We start from the raw sequence: 21,883 nt of genomic DNA, 5'->3' as shown, positions 1-21,883 counted from the left end.
CAGGACAAGTGGTGTGGAAAAGCCAGGTCTCCATGACCACATAGATTAAACCCATGTAACAGGTGCCCATCATCTCCCAGAACCTCCTCAGAATACTGTTGTCCCCATGGCTACCTGTAGGGTCATCCATCCAATCAAGAACCACATCTGTTGTTATATATGCTTCTTTCCTTTACTATTTTTCTTGGTTCTTCCATCGGGAGGGCCATATAGTAGCCCATCTGAATCTCTGCCTATATTTGTATGTGGTCTGAAGATCACCAGCTGATTTCTCTTCCTATTCCTATGATTGAAGGACTAATTGTATCAGATTCCCAGACCCAAATGGTTGACTTCTTGAGGATATTTTGAGTAGCAGCTTCTGGTTTTGCAGGAACCATAAAAAGGGCTTTGTAAAATTCCCTTCAGTGTTGGCTACAGTGGGTGATGGCAGGAGTGGGAGAGAGGCTAAGATCCAGATAGCATCTGACTGGCAAAGCATCATCCTTTGATTTCTTTATCCACCTTTATTCAATTCTGAATGTTGAAAACAGGACAATAGTGTGTGATGTCAGTTGTATCAAGCTTTCTCAATATTCCTTTTAGTTTTCTCTAAGCGTAGAGGATTTATATACCCAAGTCTTGTCTATTTATCCAACAATTCATCTACCCATCTGTCAACAAGAGTTGCAGGTATTCATTCTGTGCCACACGCTGTGCCACATGTTGAGGATACAGTAATAAGCAGAAATGGTCCTTTCCTCTCGAGCTTGCCATCTAACAGAGGGGTCAGACACTCTGCTGAGGATACAGTAGTAGACAAAAACATGGTCCTCCTTTCTTCAGCTTCGCATCTAGTAGAGGGGTCAAGTATTAAACACATTTGCAAACTGCAGTCAATGCTGAGAAAAAAGGTGGAATACAATTCTGTCATAGCACCTAACAAAATAAATCCAATCTGGTAAAGGGAGAAGGGGGTCAGGAAAGGAAGAAATGTAAGAATGGAGGTCTAAAGGAATCAATTAGGAGAAGAGCATGGATATAGCCAGTGATCTAGATGAGGAGTTGGAAAACATTTCTGTCAAAGACCAGAGAGTAAATATTTTAGGCTTTGTGGGCTAGGTGGTCTCTGTGGCAACTACTCAACTCTATCGTTGTGGTACAAAAGCAGCCATAGGAAATGCATGAACAAATAAGCATGGTTGTGTTCTAATAAAGCTTTATTTTAATAAAGACACAGTGCACTGGATTTGGCCTATGGGCCTCCCATCCTACGCTCCTTCTACCACATTCCTTCTACCACACTTCCACCCCACGTTCCTTCTATCACAGGACCTTTGACTGTGCCATTGCTCTGTCTAGCAATACCACGGTCAAAGGTCCTGTGGTAGAAGGAGTGTGACAAAGTTTAAGTACTGTGAGAAGATTATGGTGTCACTGGAGCTCACAGAGAAAGGGGAAGTGAGATGAGAGAGCCTGGGGAAGGTCAGAAGGACAAGACCTGTATGTGAAGTCAGGATGGGGACTTCGATCTTTAGCTTATAAACAATCAGAAGCAATAGAATTGTTTTAACCCAGGGATGAGTGGGACAATATGTTAAGATTTGCCTTGAAAAGGTCTCCCTGGCTGCTATGAAAAAATAGACTAGAGAATGACAAGGATGGATATGAGGATTATTTAGGAGTTGTGGGTCTTATTCAGATAAGAGATGATGATGATTTGGACAAGGATGGAGGTAGTGGATATGGAGGAAAATAGATGGATTCTAGATATATTGAAGATGTAGACTCATTAAAACTTGGTGTTGAACTCGATGTGGGAGGTGAGAGAGAGGAACGTGTCAAGATTAATCTATGTTACCTCTCTCCTGACTGTATTCTTGCTATTAAGGGGAATTGAAGTTTTATTTCATTTTCAGCCCCATATAATTAGGATATCAACTCATATGATTGGTAAGGTGAAAAGTAAATCATCTGAACAGAGATGAATCACAGGTTAATGGATCACGACAGCTCCCCCATCCTCACTGGACAACATTCTCTTGGCAACTTCTGCACACACCTCTACTGGGCAAACCAAGTCATATAACTATTATCTGTGTTCCCTATTTCATGGGCTTTTTGAGAGTAGAAATGTCATTTCTTATGCTACTAATAGTTATTATTTTGGTTAGTGGAATCTTGTGCTCACTTAACATCTGTCTATTCTACAGGTGAGTGTAGATTTGAGATGTGTTTGATGTCTGGTGGGGTGGGCAGTTCTTTCCACCTAGTTAAGAGCATCTCACTAAAAGTCAACCAGTGCTGAGTAACTAAACATCATGGAATCCCTTTTCGAAATTACATAGGAAGCAACCCAGAGAATTATGGAAATGGTGATGAACTGAGCATAGGGGCTTTGCCTATCCTTGGCCCTTTGCTATTTCCTTCTACTACCTCACATGCAGCTTTTCAATCTCTGTAATAGTCCACCCTATGGCTCTTCCATTGACTTTCCTAGATCCACTCCCAACCATTAATTCATAAACCAGACCTCATGTTCTTGCCGTAAACTTCTACTTTGAATGTAGAGATCTTATCACAATCCAGCTGAGTAGATATTGATGGAGTCTTCTAATCCATCAGCTCCTTTGCACATTCTGAGTTCCATCCCAGGATCCAGGTGATTTCCAGAATGCTCTGCACTTGGACCACATTTACACAGCCCCATTTATAGTCCACTGTTTTTGTGTTATACCCTGAGCTTTAACTAATGGCTTTTCTATAGGTCCTCCTATATGTAAGTCTTGGCTCAAAGTTCTGGTTCTTCTATTAACTTGCTGAGTGATCCTAGGCAATGAGTTTCACCTCTGTGGGACGCAGTTTCCCTATTCATGGCAAAGTCTTCAATCACATTGTATACAAAATGTTGTGAACATTTATATCCCCAGGCCAGGCTCCTCTGTTGAGCTCCAGGCCCCCAGAGCCCACTGCCAACCTGGCATCTCTTCCATGACTCAATAGCACCTCAAATCTATTGGCCTAGATGTAAATGCCCCCCTCTTCTGCTTCAAATCTGGCCCCTTGCTGTGCTATCTCATTTGGCATCATCGCCACCTACCTAGAGTGAGTATAAGCAGAAAGGAAGAGCTTCAGGGCTAAGGCCGGGGACACTTCCATGATTAGAGGTTAGGAACAAGTAAAGAACCAGTAAAGAAGAATGAGAAGAAATGGATGGGGAGGAAGGCAAAAAATAAGGACAGTAAAAGTGAAGCAAAGAAAATGTTTCCAGAAGGAGGGGCTGCTGATAGGTCCATCATGTGAACCTAGGTTTAAGCCTTGGGTTTGGTTTCTTGGTAGCTATGTGACCTTGAGCAAGTTACTTAAGTTCTCTGAGCCTCAGTTTCCATAACATGCCTCATAGCGTTGCTGAGAATATTAAATGAAATGAGGCATAGAAAGTGCTTTGTCTAGTAATTACTCACAAAATGTTATCTAGTAGAATTATTATCTGTTTTCAACTCATCAAGGCCGTAGTTTTGAGCAGAGGGGGGGACATTGGTCTTTAAGCTCAGTTTATTCTGCTACCTAGCAACTATATATTTACATCTTCAACATCACTTCTTTATCCCTGATTACTTTAACAAGCACTTTTTAAGTGCTCTGTTATAATTCAAGACCACCTGTGAGGTGTAGCGAACAATTCTATTTTCTTCTCAAGATGTAGTGGCCTAGGATAAATTGTCAAAAAGCAACTTCAGCTGTGTAACTTTAGTGAGGTCTCCTTGAAAGGGTATTGAGGAATGCTTGGGCCAGCTGACAATGACAGTGAAGGTCTGTAACTGATAAAATGCACTCTGCTTATGTATAATAGAAAGCTGTATCTGTACAACTCAAAGACCATATGAAGCTGGGTTCCAAAATAACACAAGGACACCTGACACTGGGATCACTCCAATTCCCAAGCAGGTTACCCTTCCTGGAAAGTGAATTTAAATGGGACACAAATGTGAAATCCTTTCCAAGGAGGCTCCAGCTACCATTCCAGCTTCGTCTCTAGCCATACATTCTTGACACAGAGTATCTTGGACTTCAAACCCACTTCTCTGAGTCCACCAGACCTCATACCTCATACTTCCAAGCTTTTGTCCCTTCCACCTGGGTAAATCTCTTCTCTTGCACTACTTTCAAATCAAAATCCATCTCCTTACATCGTATTTTCCAAATCACTTAGCCAGAATTAATCACTTGCTGGGTGTCTGATCAGTGTTTCTGGGACACTATACATGCCTTTTCTCTATCACTTATCACATTTATTGAAACTAATCCACTTACAACTCTCCTCTTGGAGGACAGTAATATCATTGAAGGCAGAGACCATGTCTTATTTATGTTTACAATCCCTAAAATGCTTGGCATATAGTCGGCATTCATTGAATATTTAAAGGAACACCTCAGCTACTCCCATAACCAGGAGATGAAAAGTATAATTCAATTTGAGAAGGTTCTATTTATGCAGAAATCAGATTAGGAGTCTACAGAAAATATTACATAGAAGACAAACCGTTGTTGACTGTACTTCATTCCTTTGAAGGGTACCATGGGACAAAACTAGAATGGTCGTGTCCCTAATTAAAGGCCACGGGCCCGATTCTAGCTCTGGTTCTACTTGTGACTCATTGAGTGATCTTGGGAAAACTCTCTGTGACTCAAATCTTCATTTTTAAGATGAGAAGTTTGGATCAATAACATCTAAGGTAATTTTTAGTTTTAGTTTGATTATGTGTAACTATTATATCTTTTTTTGAGTCTAATATTCTTCTCTGAAACTTGTCTTAACTCCTTAGCGTTTGCGATGGAAAATTGGTCAACTTTCTCAAGGCTGCCTAAATTTCCATTTTGTAACTTCTAAGGAATAAACAATTCCATTCAACTTTGGGTTGCCAGGAACTTAATAAGTGTGTCCTTTAATCTGTCAGCCAGGTGGATGATTGCAAAATATTCAATAATTCCTGTAAGATATTCAATAAAACTGGAGGGGGCAAGCTTGTAACATTCAATTCTTCTCCCAGATTCAATTTAATCTTGGAGCAACCTGAAAATATAATTGTTCCTGCAAACAGGATTTTTGCATCTTTGAGTTCTTTTTCACAATGCTCTGTTGAGCTCTCGATTTCAGTGTGTGACTCATCATTGCTTTTCCTTGTAAATTTCCACTCCTTCCATCCTGACTCTTAGATTGTTCACTGTTCAGACAAAAGGAGACAAAATCAAGACACGGTTGAGAGAGATTCCCAGATTTGGGGACCCTCATAACTATTAATGGGCTTTAGCACCCTTCAGGTCCAGTACTGCTATGGCAATAACCTCTTGGTGCATCTACCCAGGGAGGCAAGCTACAGCCTTCCTCTCCCACAGAGCCCATAATTCTACCTCATGAAAGACAGCTTTGCAAATAAAGAAGAAGGGCTTGAGTCTGACAGTCCTGGGCATTACTTTGAGCTAGTGATTCTCAAACTTGAACATGCCTCTGACTCACCTGGAAGGCTTGTTAAAAACTGATTGCTTGGCCCTAATCCTAGAGTTTTGGGTTCAGTAGGTCTGAGGTAGGGCCTGAGAATTTGCTTGTAACAAGTTCCCAGGAGATGCTGATGCTCCTGTTCTGGAGATCATGCTTCGAGAACCACTGATTTGAGCAGGTGACTCAGTGTCTGTGGCCTTAAGTTTCCTTGTCTATAAAATGGGAATAATAACATCTACAGAAGGCAGCATGGAGGAGTAGTCTTGGACTAAGGGCCTCGGGGTGTCAGGCTGATATAGGTTTGAGTTCCAGCTCTGCCATTTAAAGCTACAAAGCCTTAGGCAAGTTCCTCACTATTTTAAACCCTGTTTCCTCACCTTTAAATTATCAGGTATAATCATAACACTTATTTAATTTTCCCACCATACCAACAAGATAAGAATGCATATACAATATAAAACACTCAGCATGTAAATGGGCATATAATTAATGCTCTGTAGATAATAACTAGGATCATAAATATTAACAATGTAGTAATTACTACATTTCGAGGCCCCAGACTAGGAGGATTAAGTGATTGGCTGACACAACCAGAAATAAAAAAAAAAAAAAATAGCCCAGTAGGCTTGGCAAAGAGGGTCAAACCTAACAAGAAGCAGAACAGACAAAATGTAAAATCTTTGATTTGGGCCCCAAAAGTCATCTTCATCTGGGCTGACTGAGGCAGCTGGAAGCCACGATTTCTACATTAGGCAGTCACGTGATGAATATTTAGAGGTTAATTAAAACATGAGTGGTATATTTTAAACCCAGGTTTAGCATCAGAGTGAGGGTGATGGTAGCTCTCTGAACTCCCAGTGACTCAGCCCAATGTAGAGGGTCATGGTTGTCTTGGAAACCACACATTCCGTGGGCATGGACCAAATGGAGACAGAAGGGTCAAAAGAGATTTTGAGCAGACTGAAAAACAGAAATTTACTCTGAGGAGGGCTGATGGCTGACGCAGTGACTGTTTAGCCTGAGGGAAGGACCTGGCCACAGAGGTAGCTGCAATCAAATAGCTGGGGAGGGTGTGGGTGCTGCAGGAAGAGAAGCACTGATTCCATTACCCTGTGTGACACCAGAGGGCAGACAAAGGCCAGCACATGGTTGCTAACTAAAACATGGTTGTGTACAAAAGCAGGAATGAATGAAGTTACAGAGGACAGATTTTGGCTTAATTGAAGAGAGAATACATTATGAGAAAAGATGGAACCAGGTCTGGGTTTGGAAGTAGAAGATTTTAGTGTGAATTCCAGCTCCATCATTCATTCATTCATTCATATATTCAAACAAGTACTCAATGAGTATCTGATGGGCCAGAGAGTTGGGCAACTGTCAGTACGTACTGATCAACAATGATTGAGGGGCGGGGGATTTAGGAAGCAATGTTTAATACAGTCCTTAGCTTGGGGGCATCAATGATGCCATTTATGAAATCAAGATAATGATTCCTAACTGGTTGCATTGTTTTGAGGATCGGAGATAATACGTGAACAGCACCTAGCAAAATGACTGACCCAGAGAATGTCCCAAGCAAATGTAGCAATCCTTGACATCACACACCATCAAGTCAAGAGTTTCCCCAGAGAAGATCAGGGTCAGGCCAGTTTTCCCAGAGCCCCATTTCCCAGCCAGCTGGCCATTTTCCTGAAAGGGTTAAGGAATCTTTACAAAGAGTTTACCACCACCCCAGTCAGCCTCTATTATTTTAAAAGCCATGATCCGTCTTCCCTATTTGAATTGCTTTAGTTATATAACATGTTCCTAAAATAATCTGGCTAAAATTTTGCCTGGTACTTCCTTCTGCCTGCCTCATCTCTACTGAACCATCCCAAGGGAGTATCAAGCCTGAACATTCTCTGAACTGCCCACAAAGAAACACTTTTATGAGGTCTGTGTGGTAAAGAACAGGAAGAATATCAGGTTTCAGGGTCCACCCTCCTCTTTGGCAGAAAATACCTCTTAAGGTTACTGTGTGCTGGCTGCTTGGTATATTTTGGTCATGTTGGGAGGTACAAAGTCAGGGAAAGGGTCCTGTGGCTCTTTGTGCAGGCTTCCATTGCACAAAGTCCTGTAACAAAGATGCTCTTTCTTGAACCATTTGTCTCCACTGCCAGGCTGCAAGCTCTCTGTTAGGCAGGGGCCATTCTTTGCTCCTCTCTCTCTATAACTACCCAGGGATTGGTCTAACTTTGGGATGCCTAAGGATGGGACCACTGGTCTGCAGTCCCACTTTCCTAAGAGGGTCCTAGTAGGATGATTCTGACAGAACCTGTCTGTGAGTACATCCACTTGGCAGCTGCCTTCCTGAGGCAGGAGTTTTGGGGAACAGAGGAACCAGTAAGAAGCACTGTTCTCCCGGCCAGAAAGGCTATTTCACCTTGATTTCCTGTCCTTCACTCGCCTTCATGGTAGAGAGACAGTTAAAGGTCAGAGGAAAGACAAAGTTGTTTGGTTTTGAAAGTAGAATATCTGCTCTGGGGTCCAGGGCCCATTATCTATTTGTCATATGACTTCAAGAAGATCTTTTAATATCTGAGAGCATCAGTTTCCTCAACTGCAAAATGAATTTGATAATAATCATATGGACTATACAGGGTTACTGAGAGAATGACTAAGATTCCATATTTGAGCATGCTTATCATAGTACCTGGCACCTTGTGGGAATCTGCTAGGCTCCATGCCAGTACCTGGCCTCAGGCCTCTGTTCAGAACACAGCTGTGGCAGCAGCTTCTGCCCACATGGTAGAAAAGCCGGCTGATCTATCAGTAAGGAAGTTCTCCCTTTCTCCCAGCTGTCAGTGACCTTCCTCTGTGAGACTGGTGAATGTTGGGCTACCATCCACAGTAGAGGAGACGGAACACTGGTTTAGGAGTCAGAGAGCCCTATTTGCTTCTAATTCTATCCCTACTGTTTCTTCATTGTGTGACTTTGGGCTTATTTACTTCTGTTCTCTGAAGCTCAATTTTCTCATTCACAAAATAGAAATAATACCTAATGATAGGGTTCCTCGGGAGCTTCAGAGTGGAATTTATATAAAGCACAAGTTTTAGCACATAGTAGGTGCCCAGTAAATGTTATCTTCTTCTTTGGGCATTTTCTACTAGAAATCCCAGAGCCAATTTAAAATTTAAAATGGAATTTAAAATGATCAGAGTGCATATTTTAGATTAAATTTTAATGTAATATAGTTATATTTCAATATATCCTGGTCCTGACCTTCACATTTTCCTGATACTGATTATTTATTTTTCTCACTATTTTTTAAATTGTAGGTTCTTTTACTGGATATATCCCCAAATTCTTTGCAGAATGAGATGGATAGACTCTAATTGAAATCAGGAGAAATGTATTCTCATTACGACTCTGCAATATATGTATGATTTGGGCCAGAAAGCTCTCTGAACCTCAGTTTCCTCATCTGTAGAATGGGAGTAACTAAAAACCTACTAGCTATCTTATTCCTACAGGAGTAAGGAACTGTTGCTGGAGTGGAGTGTTTTGCAGAAGGACTTTGTAAACTATGAAAGGCTTACAAGTAGAAACATGTATTATTTGTGATACAATACCTCATTTTTATTCATCTTTGAAACTACCTCTTTCCCCAGACTGTGCCCCATGACTTACAGCACAGGGGTAGGCATGTACTGAGAAAAAGGCCATTAAATCCTGCCTCCAAGGTCACACTTAGCAGAGAGCTAGATGGCCCAGTGTCTGTCTGATGACCCTTAGAGAAGGACTGCCTTTACCTTCCAGACATGGAATAATTCAATAGAGGGAAAGCATAAAAATAAGGACAGAGTTAACTCATGGTACCCAGTAGGCAAGTGAATCTGTCAAATGCCATTATGGGAAGAGTAGACAACCAAGTCCCCAGATCACAGGAATTCAACAGGGACTTGTTTTGAAGCATTTTTGTTTGGACTGAAAATGAACAAGAAGATGACATGTGAACAAAAGAGATAAAGAAGAAGATTTAAGCACCAGAAGAAAGACCCAGAAAATGATCCCAGTGAGCAAAAGATCGCAGAGAAAAATAACAAGTACACAGGGCAGTAAGATCAAAATCAGATTACTTAATAAAAGCTAGCATTTATTTAAATGGAAAACAATGCACATTGTTTGTCCTTGAAATGTGACACGTACTCCTTTTTCAAGAATGCCAAGGCGCTCCAAAGCAACAGCCCATATCTGACAAAGCCCCATCACTCTAGAGCCCTGGAGGTCATTGTTCCTATACAATATTAGGAGGTTTGATTGAATAGATGCCACAGAACTTAGCAGTCACTTGAAATAGAAAACCCCAGAAAATAAACCTATGCAGGGACAGGTAGAATTTGAATTAGGCAAGGGCCCACCTGATCAATAATGAAATAATTGCTCAAGGCACATTCTTCTGTCATCTTTTGCAATGTAACAACTATTCTGTGCCCTACCTCTCTCAATGCTGCCTCAACATTTGCACATAATCTCAGGGCCTCCTAAAGACACCAATTCAGAAGCCAGACAGTCACTTCCCTAATGCCACAAAAATAGATTCAATTCTACATACATCAGGGTGATTTCAAAAGCAATTTCTCATCACCAGTGTAAGCATTACTTACATTTTTCCCCCTCAAATCTCATCCCAGTGGTTCCACAGGGCATTTTAAAAGGTACCCGATGCATTCTAGGGCAGTCAAAAGATCCTGAGAGTGTTTTTGCAGCTGTTGTCTGAGGACATCAAATGCATAGAGAGTCCTAACGTATTCGGTGATTCAGACAAATGCAGAATTTTCTAATAATTGAGTATAATAAGTCAATCATTATTTAAATCTTTTACAAAGCAATACTGTTATAATGAATGCATATACACAGTCATATATGTATATTTGTGTATATATGACTGTGTAGGTTTATACGTCTCTGTGTATATTTATGTGTCTGTGTAAATATAAAACACTTATGCACACACACACATACACACCTCAATCATTTGGAAAGTTTGTCCCTGGCCTTTAAAACATCTAATTAGATTTCACTGGATATTTCTCCTCTTCCTTTATGGCAAGTTAAACTATTTCAATCTTGGGTATTTTCATCTTAAGGGTCTAAGTTTTGGCCCATAGCGAACAGTGACAATGTTCTCCTTTCAAACACAATAAATCAGTGTTATCCAGGTTTGCATTTGAGATCAGAAAGATTGACAACCAATATCTAAAGTTTCAGGGTCACAATGATGGTCAAGAATTTTTGGCCGTAATCATTTTGCTTTTCAGAGTCCTCCCAGGGTACTTTTACAAACGGAAAAAAGTGCACAAGAGGCTGGACTGGACAGAAAAGGATGAATTGCTATTACTTGGCCAGTATTTTCAATCAGATAAACTTGCAAATGAACTTTTCTGCCCCAGGGCCAAAAGCAGGGGATCCAGTGACAACTTAGCATAGCCAGAGACTCAGTGAGCTCCTGATGAGCCTTTCTCTTTTTTTCTATTATTATTAGTTGACACTAATTATATACATATTTATGGGGTATAGTGTGATACATGTATATAATGTGTAATAATCAGGGTAATTAATATATTAATCACCTAAAAATTTATCATTCCTCTGTGTTAGAAACATTCAAAATCCACTGTTTTAGCTATTTGAAAATACACAATAAACTGTTGTTAATTATAGTCACCCTATAGTACAACAGAACATTAGAACTTATTCCTCCTAGCTACCTGTAATTTTGCAACAGAGGTTGGTTTACAGATGCCAAATTATAGCTAGGATGTCCCTTTCTTTTAAGGAAAAATCAAGCCCATTTTCTTGTCAACCCTGGTCTACGTCAACAACCAATTTCCCTGCTTCTAGGAAATGTATGAGTCTCAGTGATTTATCTGGATCGAAAATGGAAAAAAAAAAGGACCGGCTTCATGGTTAGGCAAACCGCAAATTTGCTCTGATCCCTAAGAAAAACAGATGTTAAATATTTGCTCATAATCAGTATGTGCCATTAGACTTTGTCTTTAAAAGCCATTATCTAACCTTAAGAAAAACTCAAATTACCATCACTGGTAATGTGCAAAGCAGTATGATATGTCCAGTAATAGGATGCAAAGGGAAGTATGTCATATCAGCTATGTCATATTTTTGCCAAAATGTTTAACCTGAATGTAATCATGATGAAAAAAATTAGACAAATCTGGATTGTGGAATGCTCTGCAGGACGACAGCCCTAGACTTTAAAAAAATGTCAAGGCTGGGCGCAGTGGCTCATGCCTGTAATCCCAGCACTTTGGGAGGCTGAGGCGGGCCGATCATGAGGTCAGGAGATCGAGACCATCCTGGCAAACACAGTGAAACCCCGTCTTGACTAAAAAAATACAAAAAATTAGCCGGGCGTGGTGGCGGGCGCCTGTAGTCCCAGCTACTTGGGAGGCTGAGGCAGGAGAATGGCGTGAACCTGGGAGGCGGAGCTTGCAGTGAGCAGAGATCACACCACTGCACTCCCTCCTGGGCGACAGAGTGAGACTCCGTCAAAAAAAAAAAAAAAAAAAAAAAATGTCAGTGTCCTGAAAGAAAAAATAAAGTTGAGAGGGCTGTTCTAGACCAAAGAGGATAAAGACACCTGAAAACCAAATACAATGTGAGCACTCTGATTGCATCCTGGATTAAAATAACAAACAAATAAGCAATAGAGAACATTTGGAGGACACTGAGGCAATTTGACTACGAACTGGTATATTAGATCACTGAAGTAAGGCTATACTTTATTGTGGTTATGTTGAAGAGGTATCCTAGTTCTTAGGAAATACATGCTGAATTCTCTGGAGGTAGAGTGTCATGATGTCTGCAACTTACTTCTAAATGATTCAGAAAATTTTGAAAAGAAAACATGGATAAAGGGAGAAAGAGAGAGAGGGTGAGTACAGCCAAGTGCAAAAGTGCAAATGTTGCAAAATGGTAGCAACTGGTGAATCTAGGTAAAGGGTATATGAGTATTCTTTTTGCTGTCTTCTGAACATTTTCATAGGTTTGAACTAATCTCTCTTCCCAAAGATAGTACATCAGTATCTGAGCATAGCTATAGCCTCTGTCTAAGTGCTGTATTCTAAATCTGGGTGCCTATGAGAACTCTCTGAATGACTTACAAAATCTATATCTCTCAGTTGGGTCCCACCTCTCATCCCCTAGGAGATTTTGATTCAGGAGATAAGGTGTGGGGCCCAGATATGGATGTGTTGAAAACCTCCCCAGGTAGGTTCTGTGCTGCACTGGAACTTAGGAATCATGGGCCTGAGTTACTCTCAGATCTGGATCCATTAAAAACAAGCATGTGGCTCTGGGATGGCTGGCCAAACACACTTAGCATTGCATACCTTACCTATAAAATGGGAACAATAATACTAAGGATCTTACAGGACTGTGGTGAGGATGAGAGACAGTGTCTACATTATAGAAGGGGATAAATTTTTTCTTTCTTTCTTTATCCTCTCATAGATCCCCATCATCCCAAACCGATCATATCTTGAGTGATTTTTTTACAAAATGGAGTTCCTTCCATTTGTAGCTTACATAGTACGTGGAGGACATCTGTGTATGTACAGATTCTTTGAGACTTCTTGCATTACCCAATTTGGGGAAGAGGCTGGGAAATCTAGTCTGTTAACTAGCTGATAGAATGGCTGTAAGAACAGAGGCAAGTCTGTCCACAAGGAAGCCTTAGATGTTGGCAGTCTTGGAGTTCTCCTTAGGATAAGGGTTAACCCTGATATCTTAACCACCCAAATCTTGGGATCCTTTATTAACTCTGCAGAAGGACTCAGGTGCCCTTGACCAACGCTACTTGGAACACTGGCTGTGGCGGAACTGGCAAATGTTTGAGGGGTGTGGCTTGCAGTCTAAATATGTAACTCATCAGCCATTGTATTTTAGATAAGTTGCTTCTCTGAGCCTCAGTTTCCTAAGCACTCAGAGTGGAGACAGTCATAATCTGTGACTCACCTACCTTATGTGGTGTATATGAAACACAGATTTGAAAATCTTAAGCCACTCAATTCAGTGTGGCATATTTTTCTCCTTAAGGACATAACCATCCTCCTCCTCTTTCTTTTTTACTGCTATTATTTTTAACCTGTCTCTATTTATGTCCACAAGCAGTTAGGATGACTTGCTCCCATTTCCATCTGATTTGGAGAAGATTTTTTAAATATTCCTTTTCACCTTAGGATGAACTGCCCCAAGTCTTTGTCAGGGAGAACCTTCATCCCAGTCCATCTCAGGGAAGCATCCATACTCTATGCCTGGCAGCACCTGATCAATGTGTGGGGTTCACAGCAGAAGTACTAGGGCAGAGCTGGACCACGGATGTCCCCTTCCCCTTTGTTGGCTCTACTTACTGAATCCGTTGACATCCTGAGAACTAGAAGAGAAGCCTTCATCATTGCGGTTGGCGCTGAGCTTGGTGGTGGGTTTGTCGGCAGAGGCCACAGGCCCCATCTCCCTCTGAGCTCCACTCTGGGTCTCCTTCTGCTTCTTGGCCAGCTTCCTTTGGGACATGTGCAAGGGGAAAAAATCATAGTCAGATGGTGCCAGTTGCATTAAAGCATTGGGTAGATTGTTCTTCCCCAATCCTCATCCTCAACTCCCAAATCTGGTTCATTCTCCAGAAAAAGAATCAAGGCAAAACAAACCATGAATGGTTTCCGTTTACTCAGAAATATGAGACTCACGCTGCTGCCTCACCCCCGACAATGCATGTGTTCTATGTTTGAGCCTAAGATGGGAAATCAATGAGACTTGTACAATGCTTCCCCCACTCTCCTTTCAGAGGAAATCAACAAGATTTGTATTCCTTTCCTAAGTCTCCTTTCAGAGGGAGGAAGTGGCTAGACTGGCCTTTCTGTTTCTGTGGCTCTGAATGAGATTAAAAACGGAGGCTTGTCTTTCTCAGGAACTGAGCTCATCAAAAACCCACCAAATAATAGTAGAGTGAAGCAGGGGCTGGTGGTTGGAGGTGGATAAGTGTGCAGGTTAGTTTCACAGCTCAAAAGAAGGAAATTTACAACTGAATTGATGCAACCTTATTCCCACGGGAATAAAAGACCCTCAGAACCAGACAGATATTATCATAATATAACTATTATGATAATAATAGTGTAGAGCAGTGCTTCTCAAACTTTGGTGTACATCTGAATCACCTGAAGAGTCAAAAAAAATACACACACACACACACACACACACACACACACACACACACACACAGAGGCTCAGGATCATTGAAGTAGGACAGGACCTAGAATTCTACATGGCCATCAAGTTCCCCAAGTTATTCTGACACCAACCACTGGAGGTTAAAAACATCAGCTTTGGTGTCAGACAGACTCAGGTTCATAGCTTACCTCTGCTGCCTGCCAACTAGCTGCAAGACCCAGGGCAAATTTCTTACTCTAAATCCTGAACTATTCTTCTGTATACTGTGGCAGATGACAGGACTAACCTCATAGGGTTGTGAGGATTAAATGAGACAATGCATAAAACACACAGAGCACAGTGCCTTGCACATAGTGGACACTCGGCGCCTAGCAGTTGCTATTCTTGTTTTTTCTACTATTGCCAGTGGATCCAACTATATTCCAATGTTCGAATTCCCTCCCCAACAGCCCCACTGTGGGATCCCATCTCTCCCTGAATTCTTTCAAATGATGTAGACTTTGACCTCACTGAGGAACTAAAAGGTTAAAAAGTTCTTTTCCATGGATTTAAAATCTATGTCCTTTAAATTTTAACTGGATAGGTCTTAGATGTATCATTAGCGATACAAAAATATGACTAACTCCTCTTGCATATAAGAGTTATTCAAATATTTCTAAAAAGCGAACATGGTCCCTCTTTTTCCAACATATATGCATTGAAATATAGCTGTTATAGACCTATCACATGAAAAGGTATAGATTAAACAGCAGATATCTTGAGAGTAAATTCCTCCAAGTCTCTTACTCCATCCTTCACAAGAGTAGGCTTCAAATTCAATTTTGGTCATTCCTGTCTCAACACACAAAAAGGGATGTCCCAGAGAGGTCAAATCCAGCGCAATACAGGGAATAATTTTCCAAGGTTGAGCCTCACTGATCATGAAACAGATAGTTTCAAGAGATAACAATCTCCCAGCCAAAGGAAGTATAAAAGGAAAGGATAAACCTCAACTTAGGCTGGGAACAGTGGCTCATGCCTGTAATCCCAGCACGTTGGGAGGCTGAGCTGGGCAGATCACTTGAGCCCAGGAATTGAGACCAGCTTGGGCAACATGGTGAAACCCCATCTCTACAAAAATTAGCCAGGTGTGGTGGTGCACACCTGTGCTACTCAGCAGACTGAGGTGGGAAGATCACTTGAGCCCAGGAGGCAGAGGCTGCAGTGAGCCGAGATCACACCTCCGCACTCCAGTCTGGGTGACAGAGTGAGACCTTGTCAAACAAAACAAACAAACAAAAAACAGAGAAGAAAAGAAAAACCCAAACCTCAACTTAGAGGTGTTTTAGAGGAGTTCACATAGGACAAATTCCAGTTTGATAGCATCCTCCTTGAAACATGAATCTCATGATCTAGGTGTAGACTTCACAGAAGAATGACAGATGGCATACTCAAATGAGGACAATTTAAGGAAGGTTTATTTATAAAAGGTCTTCTGATAAAGGTGACAAGTGTATAGGGACCCACAATATACTAGTGCATCAATAGGAGAGCTGTTTATTACCTATGGGACCAGAGGAATAGAGGAAGCAGTAACCAGAGCCCCAAAGAAGAGAGCTGTGAAGAGGAGGCACCCTGAACAGAAGCAGCGGCTTTCTCTTGAAAGGCCCAGCCAGTCATAGACAACCTCACAGGAAGAGAACCAGAGGCAAAAAAAAAAAATAATAATGCCCTGACTACACCTTATGCCCTTCCTCTGGTCCCCTGTGGCAGCTCTCACTAGCTGAACCCAACAAGTCAGAAGTGGCAAGTGATCTTTTTGACAGACATCATACAGAATGCACTCTGGAAGCAGAGAGCACAGTAGAGAAGGGTGGAGAGGGGAACTGGATCCAGGATTTCCAACCAAGAAGAGAAAAGTTGCATGTGTGTGTGTGTGTGTGTGTGTGTGTGTTTTCTTTTAGACAGTGTCTTATTCTGTTGCCTACACTGGAGTGCAGTGGTGTGATCTCGGCTCACTGCAGCCTCTGCCTCCCAGGCTCAAGTAATTCTCATGCCTCAGCCTCCAGAGTAGCTGGGACTACAGGTGTCTGCCACTGCATCCAGCTAATTTTTTGTATTTTAGTGGAGACGGGGTTTTACCATATTGCCCAGGGTGGTCTTGAACTCCTGAGCTCAGGCAATCCGCCCGCATTGGCCTCCCAAAGTGCTAAGATTACAGGTGTGTGCCACCGTGCCCGGCTGAGAAAAGTTTCTTTATACTCCTACTTTTGGCCATAATTTGAAGAAACATGTAGCCTAAAATGGAATTCTTCATTCACTAATTCTTTTTTTTAAGCTGGCTTGGGGAAAGAAAGGCACTCAGGAAGAGGAATGCATCTTTTGGTTATAATGCTTTGGCCACAGGCACACTGTTCTACCACTGAAATGATTCCAGGCAGATATACAACAAGAAATGAAGCATTGGATCGGTCAGACAATTAGACAGGGGCGGGCGAATGCCAATGAGAGAAAAATGAGCAATTCTGCTGCTGATGACATTTCGAAATTTTATTCTTCATTTATTATCAAAAAGGAGTGTGTTTAAAAATGTATATGTGACCTTCTTAATCATAAATTTGAAAAGATATATAGCAGATTCTTTGCTTCTATCTGAGCTCTGCTCACATTGCCCCAGCAGGAAATAAAAGGAAATCTGATAAGAGAGTTAACTTTAAAACTATAAATGAGTATGTTTCGGAGGCTTTGATATTTCCTTGGGGGCAGAACTCTCAACCAATCTCATTCCATTCAGGGTAAAGTAATATGGAAAGGGTTGTCTTAGGCACAGATCATTGGTTTTCAAAGGAATCATCATAATAATAAAAGCCTTTCTGCTTTTATGAAAAATGGTACTTTATAGAAATGTTTGGGTAGCTCTGAACACCTGTATTAAAAAAAGAAAAACTAAGCATCCCCAAAACACATATTTAAAAATTGGAAAGCTAACTGAATTGTAAAAACATCAGATATATTACATCCTTAGTATTTAAAGCTGATGGCTGACTCTGTATGTTCATGGTGATAATAATGTTATATAATCATTTTAGTTTATGGACAGATGTTTTGGCAATTGGCAAAGACAGCTACAAGGTGGAAATGGAGGGGGTATTTGTGGAAGGAAATAAAACACAAAACCACAGTTTGGGGATCTATATCTATTCTTTCAGAATTCTGAATTTAAGTGTTAAAAAGACCTCTCAGCAACACAGAAAAATTGACATTCATCTCCATAGCCAAATAATTTAATGTACTACCCCATTATTTTTTTTCTCTCAACAAAAGAGAAACCCAAATCTGTGAATAGGGCAGACAAGACCCTTAAACTAAGGACCAGGCTTCAACTCAGTCTTATTCTCTACACACAACCTTATCCTCCCCTTTCAGAAAACATCAACTACCTCCTCCCATGACACTATTTCTCAATACTCCATATTCCTTGATGTGTCCCTCTTCTTCTCCACTGGTCACCTCCTCTTTATCCTCCAAGGCTCAATGTAAGTGTCACATCTCCTCTGAGGCTTCTCCCTGCTCTTCTACATAGAATTATAATTTTCTCCTCTTGCTTGACTCATCCATTGAACATGTACATGTATGAGTCTCTGCTAAATGCCAGAAGATCGTGTCTTCTTGACCTTAATCCTCATGGAACATGAAAAGTAATGGCAAAGACAGGCGTTAAACAGATAAATACAGAGACAAAAATCACAAAGATGATGAACACCAAGAAGAAATACCTGTTGCTGTGTAAGAGCTAGAACCTGGTTTGAACCCTGGCAGCAGATCAGGGAGGGTTTTGGTGCCATGTTAGCTACGTACTTGTTGAGTCAAATTGCAGTGATTCAACTCTTTCACCTACTACGACAAGAACCTCTTGGGAGAAGGGCTTTTGACTCTTTGCACCTACTCCAATTTCTTGCTGAGTGTCTGGCACATGGCTCAATAAATTTGTTGCACAAATTTATACTTAAAAGTCTGCAATTTGAAGTGTAGAAAAGATGGTCCTCTTACTCCGAACACAAATTATAACCACTTTAAAAGTAGATACGTGCAAAGAAAGAGAAGGAAACGCCTGCATAAAATTAGCTGGTGACCTGGAATATTCGTAACTAGAAATATTTTGGGTGGTAACTTAGCATTTCCTTCTTGGAATGTTTGCAGAATTAACAAAATGTTCATGGAAGTCAGAGATTTCCCCCGCAGAGCCCACAAAACAGCTGCAGCTATAGCATGTTGAAGAAGAAAAAAAAAAATCTCATGCAATAGTCACATGACTTGTGGGATGATCATATAATTCATGGAATTCTCAGAGCCTTCAAAACTCAAGTACTTATGATCTTCTGAACTGAGGATTTTTTTCTCTAGTTGCTCTGAGATTTTTGCCACTGGGTCACACAATTTCGCCAGCAGGGGGTACCAAAAGCTGATAAAAAGAGAGTATGCATAAGCCTGTTTATTCCTTTGCAGTAACATTTCCAAAGCTGAAGACCGTTTTAAGGCACAGCAATCCAAAGTTTACTGCTTCTGACAGGTGAGGACGAGGTGACGCGGCCATAGCTCTTGGCATTTTTCCTTCTAACGGATCACTTTGAGCTCTCTCTGACCTTCACTTGTTAGCTGAGTGAGGGGTAGGTGGCAGGGGATGTGCCCAGGATGGACCATGAGTCCTGTGATTTGTTCTGAGTGCCACTCTTTACAAGGGATACTGGCAGGTAGAATGGCTCACGGGAGAGGAATGAAGAGCTGTTAAAAGTGTGGAAATCATGCTACGAGAGGAGGAGTGCGTGAAACACCCAGGGACGTTTCTCACGGAGAGGGAATACAAAGTAACGTTCTCTTCATGCACCTGATGGTTGGGTGTCTATGGTCCCAGGGGCAGAATAAGAACCAGGTTGGCTTGATACAACGAAGGAATTTTTTTCTTTTCTTTTTTTTATTATACTTTAAGTTTTAGGGTACATGTGCACAACGTGCAGGTTTGTTACATATGTATACATGTGCCATGTTGGTCTGTTGTGGGGTCGGGGGAGGGGGGAGGGATAGCATTAGGAGATATACCTAATGTTTAATGACAAGTTAATGGGTGCAGCACACCAACATGGCACAACGAAGGAATTTCTAGCAAAGTAGAACTGCTTAGGTCTCTTTTGGAAGCAGCTAATGCCTGAATTCCCCTCCCCCATTTTTCTGGTTTAGCAACCTTCTCTTCACCTTTTAAGGCCCAACTCAAATGCCCCCTACTCTTAGAAGTCTTTGCCTCCTTCCCAAAGTTAGAAGTTCCCTCCTCTTTGCTCATTAATTTGTTAGACAAATAGTTAATGAGCAAGTACTTTGAATCTGTGGCTGTTAGAAGGAAGGAGACGATGATATGAAAAACAAGACAGGAATCCTGCCCTGTTTGGCTTTTGCAAGTACTGAGCTCCCTGCTATTGGAGAAGTTCAAGTAGAGACTGGGAAACCACTTAGAAAAGAGGTGGTGGAGGATCCCAGGATTTGGACTCCGCAAAACCCTTGACTCTCTTCTGGGCTAGGAACAGGACCACCCAGCCAACTGGTGAGGGCAGGAGTCTACAGGGTTCCATCTAGAGTTTTTCCCTGAATGTGGGAGCCATGCCCACTCTCCTGGGGAGACACTGATCAGACACTCTTCCTCTTCCCCATAGGGCTCCTCCTCTGGGCCATCCTCCATTGCAATCTCCAGACAAACTTTCCTGAGAAACCATGAAGATTGAAATCCTGGAGTCAGAGATCTCAGCCATAGGAAGTGGACCAAAAAAAAAAAAAATACTCAAGTGAGGCCCTGCTTCTACTAAAAGCTGGCATTGTCTTCTTTGAATCCAGGATGCTCTGCTGGCATGACTAGATCTCAGCTTAAAGTTACACATCGCAACTGTAAGGGAACTGCAGCATCTTCTCATTTCATAGACAAGACACTGAGGCCTGGACAGAGTAGTCCCTTAGCTAAGATGCACAGCATGTAGGATGCAAGCCCTGCTTTCTGCCTGCCAGCTCAGGAATGTGGACACCTGCTCCACATTCCTCCATGCTTCTTCTAGGGATTTGCCCTTCCAGATTAGAAGGGCAAATTCAGTCTGTAGTACACATGATTCCAGTGTCTTACAAATGCAGCAAAACTTTATTCATCTATGCCCCCACTGACTCAGATTACTGTAATTGAGGCAAAGGCTGAGCTACATCACATAAGAATCAATAGTATAAATAGGGATATGGATGTGTGTAGCATTTAAAGGAGAATGCACTGTTTTCCCTCATATCAGGAGGCAGGACTGCATAGCAGTTAATATACTGGCTTTGGTGCCAGACAGCCTGGCATCAAAATCTGGCTCCATGTCAGACTAGCTGTGTGAGCTCTTGCAAGTTACTGAGCCCTCTGCATGCCAGTTTCCTCCTGCCTGTAAAACACAGATTATAGTAGTACTTCCCCCGTAAGACTGTTGGGAGGATTGAATGGTATGTTGCTGATAAACCACTTTGTCCAAGGTATGCACACAGTAAGCATTCAATAAGTGCTCTCTGGTATGATCATATTTTAAATACAAAAAAGTCCATGTTAGTTTAAATAACCTCATTATTTATTAAATGTGGATACTTTAAAGTGGATGCCCTGAATAATGGCTTTTCTTTAAAAACCTCCATTGATGCATTCTAGAGCCATGCTTTTCAGCTTTGGCTGAGCAAATCATTTGGGGAGCTTTAAAAATTACCAGTGAGATTCTAATTTAATTGGTCTGGGGTGCAGCCTGTGCATCTGGGTGTTCAGAAGCTTTCCAGGTGATTATAATGTGCCACTAAGCTTGAGCACCACCAATACGGAACAGCTGTTCTCCGAGTGTGGTTTCCCTGGACTAGCAGCATCCACTTCACCTGGGGATGTATTAGCAATGCAACTTCACGGGCCCCACCCTGACCTACTGAATCAGAAACTCTAGGTGATCAGCAAGCCTTCCAAGCAATTCTACTGCATGCCAAAGTTTGAGAACCACCGAAGTCGGTGGGCCCACTCTTCAGCAGGTCTGAATTAGTAAAGTTTCATTCTTGAAAATGGAACACTAGAAGGTAGGAGACCCAGGTGCCGGGTCCAGATCTCCAAATATCTCATTGAGTTGCCATGAACACTCCCTTTCCCCTCTCTGTGTATT

The 21,883-nt window shown here is 41.6% G+C and overlaps 1 protein-coding gene across 7 annotated transcripts in view; it reads right to left on the bottom strand.

Moving 5' to 3' along the window:
• Positions 1-21,883, bottom strand: part of PTPRT (protein tyrosine phosphatase receptor type T) — a 1,124,172-nt gene that overhangs the window by 113,098 nt on the left and 989,191 nt on the right. For all 7 annotated transcript variants that reach the window (XM_032141872.2, XM_032141870.2, XM_058432870.1 and 4 more), the window contains one exon: positions 13,892-14,040. In XM_032141872.2, coding sequence (XP_031997763.1) covers positions 13,892-14,040 — 149 coding nt within the window. The remainder of the gene's footprint in view (positions 1-13,891; positions 14,041-21,883) is intronic.

The sequence above is a fragment of the Hylobates moloch genome, unplaced genomic scaffold (genome assembly GCF_009828535.3).
Source record: "Hylobates moloch isolate HMO894 unplaced genomic scaffold, HMol_V3 SCAFFOLD_21, whole genome shotgun sequence".
Taxonomy (NCBI): domain Eukaryota; kingdom Metazoa; phylum Chordata; class Mammalia; order Primates; family Hylobatidae; genus Hylobates; species Hylobates moloch.
This window is presented reverse-complemented; position numbering and strand designations above follow the sequence as displayed.